Here is a 15,805-nt window from a genome sequence, read left to right as displayed (position 1 = left end):
AAAAGTTGACCTGAAATGCCAGGATATGAGACACAATCTGATATGAAGCAGCCTACAAGTAAATAATCCTGATTGCTTATGGATTGACATTTTTCTGGATTTGTGTAAGAGACGTATATTTCTTTGCCCGTTAACCTAGTATTAAACATTGTAGCCCAAATTGCAACACTTTTAATGAGTGTCAGTTAAGTTGTGTTATTAATGAACTACATCTTAATCCTCTTTAAAATGATTTTTATAACACAAAATTCATGGATGTGTGTAATTTCATACAAAAATAATCTGCTGAATAATACAAGGATGTTCCATGGGTTTTAATCCTGCACCTACATATATATATATATATATATATATATATATATATATATATATATATATATATATATATATATATATATATATATATATATATACGGTGACCCAAAAAATCAGAGAACATTCAATCGTTTTTCTGAGCACTTTACAGTCAACGGAGAAAAAAAAGGCCAAAGACCCTAGTGTTTTGATGTGAAGTTTTGAATATAATAAACTAGTTGTGACCAAAGTTTCATTTCATTCAGACAAAAAACGAAGAAACGGGGCCTAATTAGAGTTGGGGCCCGTTTTTGGGGGGTCACCCTATATATATATATATATATATATATATATATATATATATATATATATAAAGAGAGAGAGAGAGAGAGAGAGAGAGAGAGAGAGAGAGAGAGAGAGAGAGAGAGAGTATCCATAAAATAAGAAAACGACAATATAAAAATAGATGTTAATGTATACAGATTTATTCGTTTATTCAATAAGGATGATACATCAGTTAGAGGTGTCGAATAAGTAAAAGCCTTATATCATGGTATTTCTAAGCCTAATGCTTCTTATCAGAAGAGGAGAGACGATGCTAGGTAACATAATAGGGAAACAACCTCTAGCCATAGCTACATTAGCAGAGTGCGAGATTGAAACTGTTTGGGGAAGAAATGGGAAAACTAAAGTGATCTCTGTGATATAGGAATAATATAGCTTTTATTATATAATGTGCAGGGGCGTTATCATGTTGAAAAATAATGTTCTGAGATATTCCAAGCTTCTGGATACTTGGTAATAGTTCTGTTTCTAATATTCGAATTCTCACATTTAATAAGTTCCCCAACTCCTGCTGCAGTAAAAGTTCTCCATACCATTATCCCTCCATTTTCGTGTTTAACTGTCGATTTTATGCAACTTGGTGAAAATCTTTCTCCAGTTCTTAAGTTGTACCATTGGGGAGCATCGGGAGCATCAATAACAACACAAAATCTTGATTCATCTGACCAGAAAACATTCCTGAACCAGTCTGTATCTTTCTTGCCATAATACGAGAAAAATCTCTTTCTATCATTGTTGTTCTTCTTAGATAAAAAATTGCTCCTTTGCACACCTTTTAGAAAAAAATCCTATTTCTTTCATTTGCCTAGATTTTATATATCTAGAAAGATATTATAGATCTAGAAAGATATTATAGATCTAGAAAGATATTATATATCTAGAAAGAGAATTTCCAGCCCGTTTTGAATTCTTTGCTATGGTTTTCTTTCAATCCTTCAAAACAGTTAATTTAAGCCTGTGGTCGTCCTTCAAATTGAATGCTCTAGGGCGACCAGATCCAGATTTCTCTTTTACGAAGCATTCAACTTCGAACCTTTGACCAATTCGCTTCACTACAGAAAGAGATGTTTTCACTTTTTCTTTCCTTAAAATATCAAAAATCTGTTTGCAAGTCATTTTGGACTGCTTTAATCCTGCAATTCGTTTTTTTATATCCTCACCAAGATGCGGTCTTACCATTTTTAGGATTAATTCTTCCACTTATTATTATATGCTATAATAATAATGATCTGCAAAATATAAATTTTCAGTTAAATTTAACAAAAATTAATGGAAAAATATTGAAAAATCGATTTCTTCCTTCTTTCACTCTTGGACTATTTTTTTTTTTTTTTTGCTCATGAGTGTATGCATAGAGTTGTGGAAACAAATCGAGCTTCGGCATTTGGACGATGTCAAAACATCATTAATTCACTACCCGCACAGCAGCAGCCGAATAGCGTGGTGGTTAGAAGCCTTGACTGTTGTTTGGGCAGTTAGTTTGAGGTAAGTTGCTTGTCTAGCCGCACTGATCAGCTATAATACAGTGAAACAGTACGGTATGTGGATGACTATATATATATATATATATATATATATATATATATATATATATATATATATATATATTATAAGGTAAAATTAAAAGCCAAGAACAATGCGAGATTTTTTTTTTATATAGAGTAAAATTAAATGAAAACAAAAGAAATAAATTTCTTTTTTTTGTTGTTTGTTTTTTCTTTTTCACACAAATTTTAACTCTAAACAACAGTAAATTTTTTTTTTTTCTGTTGTATTCAATGGTGTTATAAATCTCAATATATTTCAGACCTATTAGTCCTTTTTCAAGAGAAGACAGCGGAAGAGTGTTCAAAATTGGAAAAGCTGCTACAGAGTTTGCCACGTGATACCGCGAAATATAGAACAAAAAATGACGTTAGGAGAACGTTAAAATAAATCAGTTGGTGTTTAAAATACTTGTTGTGTTTGCGAATCAAGGGAGATGACTATTCAAGCAAGGGTTGAAGGGCGGCAACTCTGTGAGATTTTATAAATCTTTTAATTATTTTAAAACAATAATTGTTTGTTTTTTTTTATTATTATTTTAATTATTGTTTTTCTTATGTTTTAAACTTATATTATAAAAGCGGAGCTCAATTCCAGTCTATTGTTTAGTGTGGGAGTATTTTTTGAAATAATTAAAGATTCGAGAATACGAAGTTGACCTACGTTTCTTGAAGAAGCAAGAATGTTGATGTGAAAATCCGGTTCTGAATTAATGCAAGTGCGAATATGTTTATAGAACGACGAAGCAGTAGTGTTTAAATGCTCTTTAATGCGGTGGTGAAGCAATCTGGTAGTGCTTCCAATGTAAGATGCACTGCATTTAGCGCATTGTAGGTCGTAAACAACGTGGTTCTTAAAGCATAAACCTGTGTGTGATATTGGGCAATTAGAGAGTGAACAAGGGGAAGGTGTATGCGATGGACTTTTTCGGTTGAGCTGTTGTCTTAAAGTAGATCCAGTGTGGATGAGTTGAATGTTGAGTCCCTCGCTGCGGATGGCTTTTCGGATTGAAGATGAGATTTTGTCACTGAGGAAGGGTAGTTTTAGAAAACAATTGTTAGAGAAGGGTCGGGTGTTGCGTTTTTTCTTTTTAAGTGAGGATAGGATCGTATTAGGGTAGCCGTTTAGTGAGAGGGTCTGTAGGAAATTGTTAGTGTGTGTATGTTTGTCGGAGATGTTAGTGCATTTGTCTTGTATGCGTGAGATTTCGGCATGTGCGTAGTTTAGTTTGTCCTTGAGAGGTAGTGCAGATTTGAAATGTACGAAGAGGCGTTTGCTGGCGGGTTTTCTGTATAATTCAGTGCATATGGCACCATTTTTTTTTATTTGTATTTTAAAATCAAGTAGAGAAAGAGATTCAGAAGAGTCTGGGTGTTCTATAGTAAATTTTAAGTTTGGGTCGGCGTTATTGAATTTGTGGAAAATGTTAATAGCTTCTTCGCGGGAGTATGTGATAATTAAAATGTCATCGATATATCTAGTAAAAAGGAGATAAGAGTAGCAGGTACTAAGGGTGTGTCTTGCAAGTTTGTCCATATAAGCAATGGCAAGAATACCGGATAGACTGGAGCCCATGGGTAGTCCAGATACTTGTTTGAACGTGTTTTGTAAGAAAGTAAAGTAAGTGTTGTCTACTATAATACGGAGGAGTTGTAAGAGATCTCCTGGGGTAATTCCGAAGCATTGTGGGTTTTTAGATGCTATAATGTCTGCCATGAGATTGATGGCTGGATGTGCAGGAATGGAGGTGTATAAAGAAACGACGTCTAGGCTAAATGGGTATCTGTATAGTTTGAGTAGATGGTGTGGTAGATCGTTGAGTCTGTTAATTACTTGGTTGGAACTACTAACATGGGCTGGGAAGGTAGAGAGTAGAGGTTTAAGTAGGCGGGATATTAACCAAGAGATTTTATGAAGGGGACCTTAACGCTTGAAACAATGGGTTTGATCTGTGTGTGTGCTATTTTTGTGGGTTTTAATAAGGTGATAAAAGGTAGGTAATTCGCTGTATTTAGTAATAAAATTTAGTCTGTGTTGTTTTGGGAGATTTCTTTTAAAACAAATTTGAGACCATGTCTTGTTAATGTTGTTCTCAATACGAGCAGCAGTGATATTATGTGCTGGGGTGTAAAGGTCGGTATTGGAAAGATGCTCTATAGCAAGGTTGTTATAAGATTCCTGTGATATAACGCAAAATTCTCTGCCCTTATCAGAGGGTAAGTAAACTAAATCTTTGTCTTTAAGGGATTTAAGGGTGAGGTATTGGTTCCTGGTAAGATTGGGGGTAATATGGTGTTGTTCGCGTTCAAGTATTCTGAAGATTTTATGCTTTAACCTTGAAAGTTTTAGATCTAGTGGAATATTATTAGGAGGTGGGTATAAAGGGTGATCAAGCTGAAAAACAGGAAAAGAGGTGTTGTGATTACCTGAGAGGTTGAGGGGGGTGTCCTTGTTATCGTGCGGGGCAAAAGCGTGCAGCCATTTAAGGTGGTAAGCAGTTCTGCAGAACTGCGTTTCTATGTTGAGTTTAGCTTTATCCGTCAGTTTCATTGTGGTGATAAACTTAGAGCCAAGTGAAAGGAGATCCGTTTCAGTTGTGGAAAGAGAGTTAGTGAGTTCAGTTACGAGAAGATGATCTTTGAGGGACTTGTCTGTGGAAGAATCCTGTGAATTATGTATGTGTCTGTTCTAGACCGGTTTATTAGTTTTCTGTTTAAGCCAAGTAAATTTGCGTATGAGACGTTTCTGTTCATTGTTGCGGTATCACATGGCAAACTCTGTAGCAGCTTTTCCAATTTTGAACACTCTTCCGCTATCTTCTCTTGAAAAAGGACTAATAGGTCTGAAATATATTGAGATTTATAACACCATTGAATACAACAGAAAAAGAAAAAAAAGTTTACTGTTGTTTAGAGTTAAAATTTGTGTGAAAAAGAAAAAACAAACAACAAAAAAAAGAAATTTATTTCTTTTGTTTTCATTTAATTTTACTCTATATAAAAAAAAATCTCGCATTGTTCTTGGCTTTTAATTTTACCTTATAATTTTCTTCAACAATGCTTCAAGCAAACTACAATCTACTTATATATATATATATATATATATATTGAAGTGAAAGCGCCCGTGTATGTGTCTGTGTATCTGTGTGTCTGATTGTGTACATTTTCCTACGCAATAACTCTGTCAATTTTCAATTTACAGACTCGAAATTTGATATAAAGGGTACTGATATTTGGGAAAATCTATGTGATTGGTTTCCGGCCATAAATTTGGCTGTTAAGGGTCAAAGTTCAACGATTTGACCTTTGAGAACTCTACCAAACTCCTCCGACAATTTTGGGTATAAACAATTGAAATTTTAGATATAGCTTCTTTGGACATGGATCTAACTTAATAACTTGATTTGAGCCCAAGACAATAAATGTTTAGGGGTCATAATGGGGATCAAACTTTAAAAAAAAATTGACCTCTGCGTCTCTACCAAATTACTCAGACAATTTCTGGTATAAAGATTTGAAATTTTACATAAAGGGTATTCAGAGATAGGGCAAGCTTTATAATCGATTTGGGTCGAAAAGTTTAGCTACGAATATATAAATGTATGTATGTATGTATATTTGCATGTCTGCCTAAAACTTTCAACAGAGGCGACTAATTTTCACAAGATCAGTATCGTTTTGGAGCTCGACCTTTCAGACGACAAATACCGAAAAATTGACTAAAAACATTAATTTCTTCACCTTGAACTGGGCACTTTTCTACATGGGGGGTCGCTTTTTTCACCGATATTTTCGAAAATCATCCCCTCTTTTCGATTGTCTAGCCTTTATTTAAACCTATGTTACTTCCGGTTTGGCGGTGGTCGTAACAGCAAAGACGTCACGTTTTTCCTCCGTTCTTTTCCTCCTTCGCTGTACGGGTTCGACTCTGCCTTCCTACTACCACTTTTTTTTTTTTTTTTTTTTGCTCAACATACACTTCCAAACACCCGGGCAACGCCGGGCTGAAAGGCTATTATATATATATATATATATATATATATATATATATATATATATATATATATATATATATATATATATATATTGTTTACTTTGTAATATATTTTGTAAATAGAAAACGAAAATAAAGAATAATAAATCTAAATACCAATATTTTGTTTTCTTTCAATTTAAGTGAATTACATTTACAAATGTATGACAATGCAAACTAGTAAGTAAAGAAATAGGAAAACATCTTTTACATAAATATTATATATATATATATATATTATTTCATTCTATTCACATTGTCTTTTGTTTATACAGAATTTAATTATTTTGATTTGTTTACTTTTAGCAAACCTTACAACGTTCATCACCGGAGATCAAGTGTCAGTATAGATACAAAGTAAGTATACTATTTTCCTGTTTTAATGTTTGGTATGGATAATTAAATTATATAACTGTTACATGGAATGATATTACAATTTTCAATATTCAAGATGAAAAAGGAAAATATCAATTCAAGTAGAGTATTTTCCTTTGTATTGTTCTTGCTTTTCATAAGCATATATGTGGAAAAGCAAGTAAAATAAAAAGGAAAATATATATATATATATATATATAAAAATGTAACTCTTGGTTCGTTCGTAATTAATAGTCTAAATAACTGAATAAATGATTGGTTCGACATTTTGGTATAATATGTTTACTGTACCCATGCGTGTTTCTATATATCTCTTTTTAATTATAATATTATACTTAATTTTTCTATAATAAATAGGTGGTTTTCTTTGTACCGATAGGCCATTTTTTTTATTTATGGACAATTATTTATCACCGCTTGCGTCATGTGACTAGTGTTTCCAATTTAGCGGTTTTCCCGCTAGATCTGGAGATTTCGTTTGCAATCTAGTGGGGAATTCTAGAAAATCTGGAGATATTTTGCACCCACACACCCGCAATTTTAGATTAAAAAATAAAGAAAAGCGCTTGAAAATACTTTAAAACATAAAATAAACTCATTCATGTAAGTAAAAAAAGTAGCATTTATTGCCTTTGGTAACAATTATTTATTGATTATTTGTTTTGTTTTTCACCTTTTTTTTCGGCTAACCATTCTTAAATTTCACTATAAAATCGATTTTTCCAAATAAATTTTAGGGGGGGGGCATTCCAACCCCCGTAGTTTTGTTTAAAATACGATCTAAGCAACCCCCCTTAGTAAAAAATTCTAAAAAGCAAGAAACAACAGCAAAAAAAAAAAAAACTTATACCAAACACAGTAGAATTTAATTATCTACCAACCTAAATACTTTTAACATGCTAAAACAAAGTTTTTTTTTTTTGTTTTTTTTCTAATTTCCAAATATGTTGTTCAAAGTGGATTTTACACACTGAATGAAAACAAAAATACACAAATGCCCGCTTATCGCTTAAGGAGTAAGGAGGCTTAAATGACTAGGTGTATCAGAATTTTTGTATGAATTTTTGACACCCCTAACACGAAACTGCGAATAAAATATAAAAAACTCGTAATTTCTCTTTTAAAAGTGGGTTGTTTATTTTCTTTATGGATTATACTCTCAAAATAAACTATTAAAGTTGTATAAAAAGTAATAGAAATATCATTTTTTTATTTAAAAAAAAACTAATGAAATTAATTGAATTTTACGAGCTCAGTATTTTCAATTTTTAAACTTTAAAAATCTATCGAAATTTTCCTATTGATTCAATTTTTACGATATTTTCAGGGTCAATGTGAAATTTTATGCTCTTTTCAATAATATAATATTTTAGACAAACGTTTTTTTTTATTCAAGCCCTTCCATTTTGAAATGTCTATTAAAAAGTAAATAATTAATTTACTCACCAAAGTTTTATATATCACAAATTGAAGAGAAAAGATCAATAAATAATATATTCAAATTTAAAACAAAAACGGTAGTGTTTTTTAGAAATTTACCTGTAAAGTCCGAAGTGTTAAACTTAAAAAAAAACACGTTGTTTGTTTGTTTTTTGTTTGTTTGTTTTTTTTTAAATGGAACCTTGGTCCTTGCTCCTTTAATTGAAAAAAAAATTAGGGCTTGAGTTACATTTTTCGAGGAGTTATAAGCTTGGAAAACGGGGTGGAATTATTCAATATTTTTCACGAAATTTCTGACACACCTAACAAATGATTTATCTACCACTAACCCTAAGTTCGAGTTGCACTCCCAAATTTAGAGTTAGTGATAGTCATAGATTTTTTTATACAATTTTCCAAGAGTGAAGTCCCCAATGATTAAACGACATGCAACCAGTTAATTGTTGGAAAGACAACTTTTAATAAAAGAAATTAAATAAAAATAACTTAAACACAGTTTCAGCATGCATAAAAGATACTTGAATTTTACTGCCTTTGGTATCAGGTATTTTTGTTATTGTTTACAATTTCTTGAATATTAATTATTTTACACAAATGATTGTGTTGTTCCTACTTACTTGCCCCCCCCCAAGAGCCGTCATTCATGATTTTACTTATTTTTACTAATTTTTAGACGTTTATTTTATTTAATTGTCAGCATGAACCAACTTTTTTAAGATGCAGCATATGGTAACACTTCAGCGAAGTTTACTGTATTTATTTTTTAGCAAACATTAATAACAGAAAGTTTTCCACTTCGTTTATTTTTTGCATAATTAATGATGGAAGCATGTTTTCTGTTTTTCTTACCATCTGTTGAAAAAAAATAATTCGTACAGTCTCTTGAAAAAAAAACTTTTCTCTATTTTCACCTAACTATTTACAATGTTCATATAAAGCATTCATCTGTTCTTTTTATAATAAAAATTCCGTTTTCAAAAAGAAACGTTTACTGCCAAATTTCTTTAAAAGAAAAAAGTGCAAGTTTTCCTGAAAAAAAAAAAAAAAAACTTTCACCCAACATTTTATGGTAAAAAATTAATTTTTTTTTTTTTTGGGGGGGGGGGGGGGGAAACAACAACTTTTATTGATAAAAAAAATTGCAAAAAATAATAAAAGTAAATAAACGAACAAAATGCAATTTTTCTTAAGGAATGTGTTCCATTTTAACAAACTGAGCCACAGCAATGCGTGGCCGGGTACAGATATTATATATATATATATATATATATATATATATATATATATATATATTCTATTGTCGCCTTTTGTATTACCTTGAGAGAATTTTCATGCAAGCTGAAATATTATGCGCGGTTTGTTTTTATATTTTTTTACATATCCAACATTTTTTCACTTGTTTTTTTTTTTGGCAATTTATGACTACAATAAATTGCGGTTTCATTTAACGCCATAACTAGCAAATTCTAGCATTGCTACAAATATAATTTGTTGATTTCTTTCTGTCCTCTGATGAGAAGAATAGCAAGAATAGCATTCTTTGAAACTCTGTGGAATAAGGACTTTGTAAATTGTTTTTGGAGTATTCAGTCGAACAATAAATTTTAATGTAAAGTTCAACTTACAGTTTTAATTTTCTTTCTCTTATATATTTGTGTGTGTGTGTGTGTGTGTGTGTGTGTGTGTGTGTGTGTGTGTGTGTGTGTGATGCATGTAATTATCCACAGGCACATTTTTTCGTCACTGCGACATATCAGTATACCAATATACAGCAAGATTTGAGATCGGAACTTAGTGGTTGATATTCTGTGCTCTAGCGACAGAGTAAACGAAACTGCTGATGACAGCGTTAAAATGATATCGAATTTACAGCAATTATTCTTGTCTTCATGTCCCATACGTGACTCTTATTCATCAATCTCTCCTTGTACTCAGTTCTTGTGAACCGTTAGTATATCCTCGTTCTGCATTGAATATTTTCTTTATAATGATTTGTATATTCTCAATAATTCGTCATTCGTTTTCATAAAAGTTTATACATGTATAGAGTATTTCTAGGAACATGATGGGCTTAGTTATGACACTGTATGACCACTGTTAAAGAAGTTAGAGGCCTTTTTCTAACATTTCGCACAAGAAATACAAATACAAATGAGCGTTATTCCAAAAAACGATTCAACAAAATATTCCAATCGTTCAAACATTTTGTCTGTTGTTCTGATCCTGCTTTCGATTACTTTCTTCTTTTAAAAAACAAAGAACATCTTTTTTTAATATGCTAAAATATTACTGAAAAACATCTTGGGTGTTAATACATTTAGTACCTAACCTTCCTTTGTCTGTTCCTTTCTCTCTTTTCAACTCTGTTTCTCTACCTACATATATCTTGATCTATAAGTGGTGCATCTTCTGGTTGCCTGCGTGTCTCTATGGCTTTTAATATGGGGACAGATTAGAAATTGTATCTTAAATATAAGTGTTTTACATGGAAATTATTCCTATGGACATGAAAACAAATAGTCCTGTGTCTATAACTGCCTTTTTTTATGGATTTAAAAGCCCTTTTCTTACACATTGCACGTTGAAACACATAAGCATTATCTGAAGGGTATTAACACACACACACACACGCATATATATATATATATATATATATATATATATATATATATATATATATATATATATATAAGTGTGTGTGTATGTGTGTGTGAAGAATTGCTTAGTGCTTAAGATACGAGGTCAATAAACTCGCCTTAAGTATGATGCTATTTCATATTCTAACTCGGCAAACGCCGGGTAACTCTGCTTAACTCTGTTATTATTTGCTATTGTAATATTGCTGTAATAGGAAAAGCTAGAGTGGTTGAACTTTTTTGAAAAAGCAGCAGGTAATATAAACACACACACACACACACACACACACATATATATATACATATATATATATATATATATATATATATATATATATATATATATATATATATATCATAAGCTAAGCATGCCATTCATGTTTACATTACCTGCTGCTTTTTCAAAGAAGTTCAGCCACTCTAGCTAAATAGTTTTCCTATTACAACAATATGTTACAATGGCAAATAATAACATCCTATCATTGTTGTTGTTGTTGTTGAATTTACTTGATGGGCCTGGAATTTTCCAAATAGATCAAGTAACAATGTTAAACTAATTTTTACTTACTGTCTATTCGTTGAATTGTAAAATACAGGGATTAGTTTACAGGTAAGTTTGTAAAAACCATGTTTCTCATACCGCTTCACTTCTACGCTAGGAAGTTGTTGTACTGCTTGACCTGTTTTACAACCTGTCTGCGTTTTATATTATGAACTACTAAAATTCAATTCACGATGACATGAAAATAATGAAATATATGTGTTATGGAATTTTCACATGTTGAAAACAACTCAAGTTGAACATTCTTTATCATTTTGAAAGTAATCGTTCTGTTCCGCATTTTGTCAAATTAAAATGAAAAATTATAGACCTTAAATACCCTAATAATAATAATAATAATAATAATAATAATTTAAAAGAAATTAAGAGATGTAAAACTATGTGCAAATTATTATTACATAGAATTTAAACGCATACATTTGTGTTCACTGATGTTCCAAATATCCCATAGAATTTAAACGCATACATTTGTGTTCACTGAATAACTTCCAAATATCCCATTTTATCCAACATTTAATCATTTTATCTTTTATATTTCACATTAAATATCCTTTACATTTCACAGAATTTAATGTCCTTTATATTTCATGGTTTCATTTCATTTATATTTCATATTTAACATCCTTTATATTTCTCAGGGGATAATATCTTTTATGTTTTATAGGATGTAACGTCCTCTATATTTCATTGTGTTTAATATATTGTATACTTCTTAGGATTTAATATCTTTATTTTTTATAGGATTTAATATCCTTTAAGTTCCATGGAATTTTATACCACTGACATTTTATAGGATTTAAGATCCTTTATATTTCACAGTATTTAATTTTTTAATTAATTTATATCTTATAAGGTTTAATATCTGGGATTTCATATTTATTATATTTGTTAGTATTTGATATCCTTTATATTTCATAGGATTTAATAACAATTTATATTTCATAGGATTAAATATCCTTTACATTTCACAACATTTAATGCCCTTTATATTTCATAAGATTTAATACCATTTATATTTCATATGATTTAATATCCTTTATATTTCATATGATTTAATATCCCATATATTTCATATGATTTAATAACCTTTATATTTTATATGGTTCAATATTCACATATTTAATAGAATTTAATATCCTTTATATTACATAGAATTAAATATCCCTTATATTCACAGTGTTTAATATCCTGTATATTTCATTGGATTTAATATTCTTTTTTTTTTTCATAAGGTTTAATATCCTTTATATTCCATGGGGATATTTTATATATTTTATATTTCATACGATTTTATATCCTTTATATCTGCTGAGTATGAATATCTTTTATATTTCATAGAATTTAATATCCCTTATAATTCACTAGGTTTAATATCCTTTATATTTCATAAGATTTTATATCCTTTATATTTCATTAGGGTTTTATTATTTTTTGAATGATTTAATATCCTGTAATTTCATAGGATAAATTATCCTTTACATTTCACGAAATTAGATATCCTTTATATTTGATGAGATTTAATATCCTTTATCTTCTATGGGATATTATATCCATTATATTTTAAAGGATTTAATATTCTTTATATTCCGAAGGATTTAATATTATTTATATCTAACTGTGTTTAATATCGTTTATATTTTATAAGATTTTATATCATTTATATTTCACATGGTTTAATATCTATATATTTCATGGAATTTAATATCCTTTAATTTCATCAGGTTTAATATTATTTATATTCCACAAGATTTAATAATCTTTATATTTAACAGGGTCGAATATTCCTTATATTTAATGGGATTAATTATCTTTATATTTCATATGATTTAATGTCTTTCATATTTCACACAATTTTATGCCATTTTATATTTCATAGGATCTTATTTAATATACTGTATATTTCATAAGATATTATATTCTTTATATTTAATAAATGTTATACCATTTATAGTTCACGTGATTTAATATCCTTATATTTTACAGGGTTTGATATCCTTTATATTCCATGGGCTTTAATAGTTTTTATATCTCATAGGATTTTATTTCATTTATCATTTATAGGACTTAATAATCTTAATATTACATAGATTTAAATATCCTTTATACTTCATAGGGTTTAATTAACTTTTATAATTCATAATTTAATTAACTTTTATAATTCATGGGATTTTATATTATTTATATTTAAAGGATTTAACTTCGTTTATATTTATGAGGGTTAATATCTTTTATAGGGTTTAATATTATTAATGTTTCATAGTATTCGATATCTCTATATTTCATAGGATTTTATATATTTTATATTTCATGGTATTTTATACTATTTATCTTTCATAGAAAATGATTTTCTTTAATATTTCACAGGGTTTAATATCCTTTATATTTCATAGGATTTAAAATCCGTTATATTTCATAGGATTTTTTATATTTTATATTTCATAGGGCTTAATAGCTTTTATATTTCATAGGATATAATAACCTTTATATGGTATAAGATATAATTTTCTTTCATATTTCATTAGGGTTTAATATTGTTTATATTTCATAGGATTTTATATTCTTTATATTGCATAAGGTATAATATCCTTTATATTCATTAGGTTTAATACCCCTTTTATTTCAAAGGATTTAACATTTTTTATTTCATATATATTTATATTATATTATATTATATATTTGTATTCACTTGGATTAAATATACATATATATTTCATATGATTAAATGTAATTTATATTTCACAGGGGTTAATATCCTTTATATTTTAAAGGATTAACTATTTTTAATTTCATAGGTTTAAATATTCTTTAAATTTCATAGGATTTAATATCCTTTAAGTTCCATAGAATTTTATACCATTGCCATTTTATAGGATTTAATATCCTTTATATTTCACAGGATTTAATATCCTTTATATTTCCCAAGGTTTTATATACTTTTATATTTTATAGCGTTTAAATATCCTTTAATTTCATAAGAATTTAATATCATTTACATTTTACGAAATTAGATATACTTTATATTTTATATTTTTTTACTTTCTATGGGATTTAATATCTTTTATATTTCACAGGATTTAATATCTTTTATATTTCATCGGATTTTATGTCCTTTATATTTCAAAGGGTTTAATATTCTTTTATATTTCATAGTATTTATAAACTTTTATATTTCACAGGGTTTAATATTCTTTATTTTTTCAAAGGCTTTATTATCTTTTATGTTTCATAGGATTTAATATCGTTTATAATTCATAGGGTATAATTTTCTTTTATAATTCATGGAATTTTATAGTTTTTATATTTCAACAGATTTTCGATCATTTATATTTCATGGGATTTACTATATTTTATATTTAATAATATCTATATTTCATAGTATTTAATATCTTAATATTTCATAGGATATAATATTTTTTATATTTCATGGAATTATATACAATTTATATTTCATAGGATTTGATATCTTTATATTTTATAGAAATTGGTTTCATTTTATATTTCACAGGGTTTAATATTGTTGATATTTCATATGATTTGATATTCTTTATATTTCATAGAATTATTTATCATTTATATTTCAAAGGATTTCTTGGTATTTCACGGAATATAATACCATTTATTTTTCGTAGGGTTTTATATTTTTACATTTCCTACGATTGAATATCCTTTATAAATCATAGAATTTAATATCTTTCATATCAGATAATGTTTAGTATCTTTTATATTACATAGTATTTAAGATCTTTATATTTCATACGACGTAATTTCCTTTAATTTCACAGGTTTTAATATCCTTTCTGTTTCATAAGATTTAATATCCTTTCATATGGTTTGATATTCTTTTATATTTCCTATGACTTTATTTTCTTTTATATTTCACAGAGTTTGATATTCTTTATATTTCATGAGATTAAATGTCTTTTATATTTCATGGAGTTTAATAACTTTGTCATTTAATAGGATATAATACCCTTTATATTTCACTGGGTTTTAAATTCTTATATACGCAAAAAGAAAGTCTGCATTTGTAATTTTTTTCAAAAACTGCGAATTTAAGCTAAATTTAATGTAACTGTTTAAACAATGTATACCGCATTTGATTCGCCTTTTATTCCTCTATAATTTTACCTGTTCATATTTGACTTTTAATTGAACTAGTCTAGTCTTCACGTCAACTTAAAAAAATAACTTCAAATTGAGGAGGCAAAAAGAAAGTCCACACCATGAAAAATTGTTATTTAAATGTAACTTTAGGACATTAATGCAACACAAATACAACAGGAACACAATGAACTAGTTAATATTTAGTAGTATAGCCCTTCTACAATTTGACAGCCTGCAATCTGTTGGGAATTCCTTGAATTAGACTGAGGCAATACTCTGGGGGGAGGGCATCCCACTTTTCTTTAATTTTTGTCTAAAGTTGTTCCAGATTTGAAATTTTATGATTGCGTAGCTGTTGCTTGATATAATGCCATACGTTTTTTGATAGAATTGAGATCTAGAGATTGTGCAGGTCAATCCAAACACGGAATACCATGCTATTCCAGAAACCTATTGACATTGCCAGCTGTGT

The 15,805-nt window shown here is 28.8% G+C and overlaps 1 protein-coding gene across 18 annotated transcripts in view; it reads left to right on the top strand.

Annotated features, from left to right (window-relative positions):
- The window catches only part of LOC145293809 (potassium channel subfamily T member 2-like), a 659,145-nt gene that overhangs the window by 112,451 nt on the left and 530,889 nt on the right, over positions 1-15,805 (top strand). For 9 of the 18 annotated variants that reach the window (XM_080140404.1, XM_080140403.1, XM_080140405.1 and 6 more), the window contains one exon: positions 6,523-6,573. In XM_080140404.1, the coding sequence (XP_079996530.1) occupies positions 6,523-6,573 (51 nt within the window). Of the gene's footprint in view, positions 1-1,983; positions 2,125-6,522; positions 6,574-11,055; positions 11,278-15,805 lie in introns of those variants that run through there. The other 9 variants (XM_080140398.1, XM_080140395.1, XM_080140396.1 and 6 more) reach the window with 4 other exon arrangements.

Source organism: Euprymna scolopes, chromosome 15 (assembly GCF_053919585.1).
Source record: "Euprymna scolopes isolate OS-2025 chromosome 15, ASM5391958v1, whole genome shotgun sequence".
Lineage (NCBI taxonomy): Eukaryota > Metazoa > Mollusca > Cephalopoda > Sepiida > Sepiolidae > Euprymna > Euprymna scolopes.
This window is presented reverse-complemented; position numbering and strand designations above follow the sequence as displayed.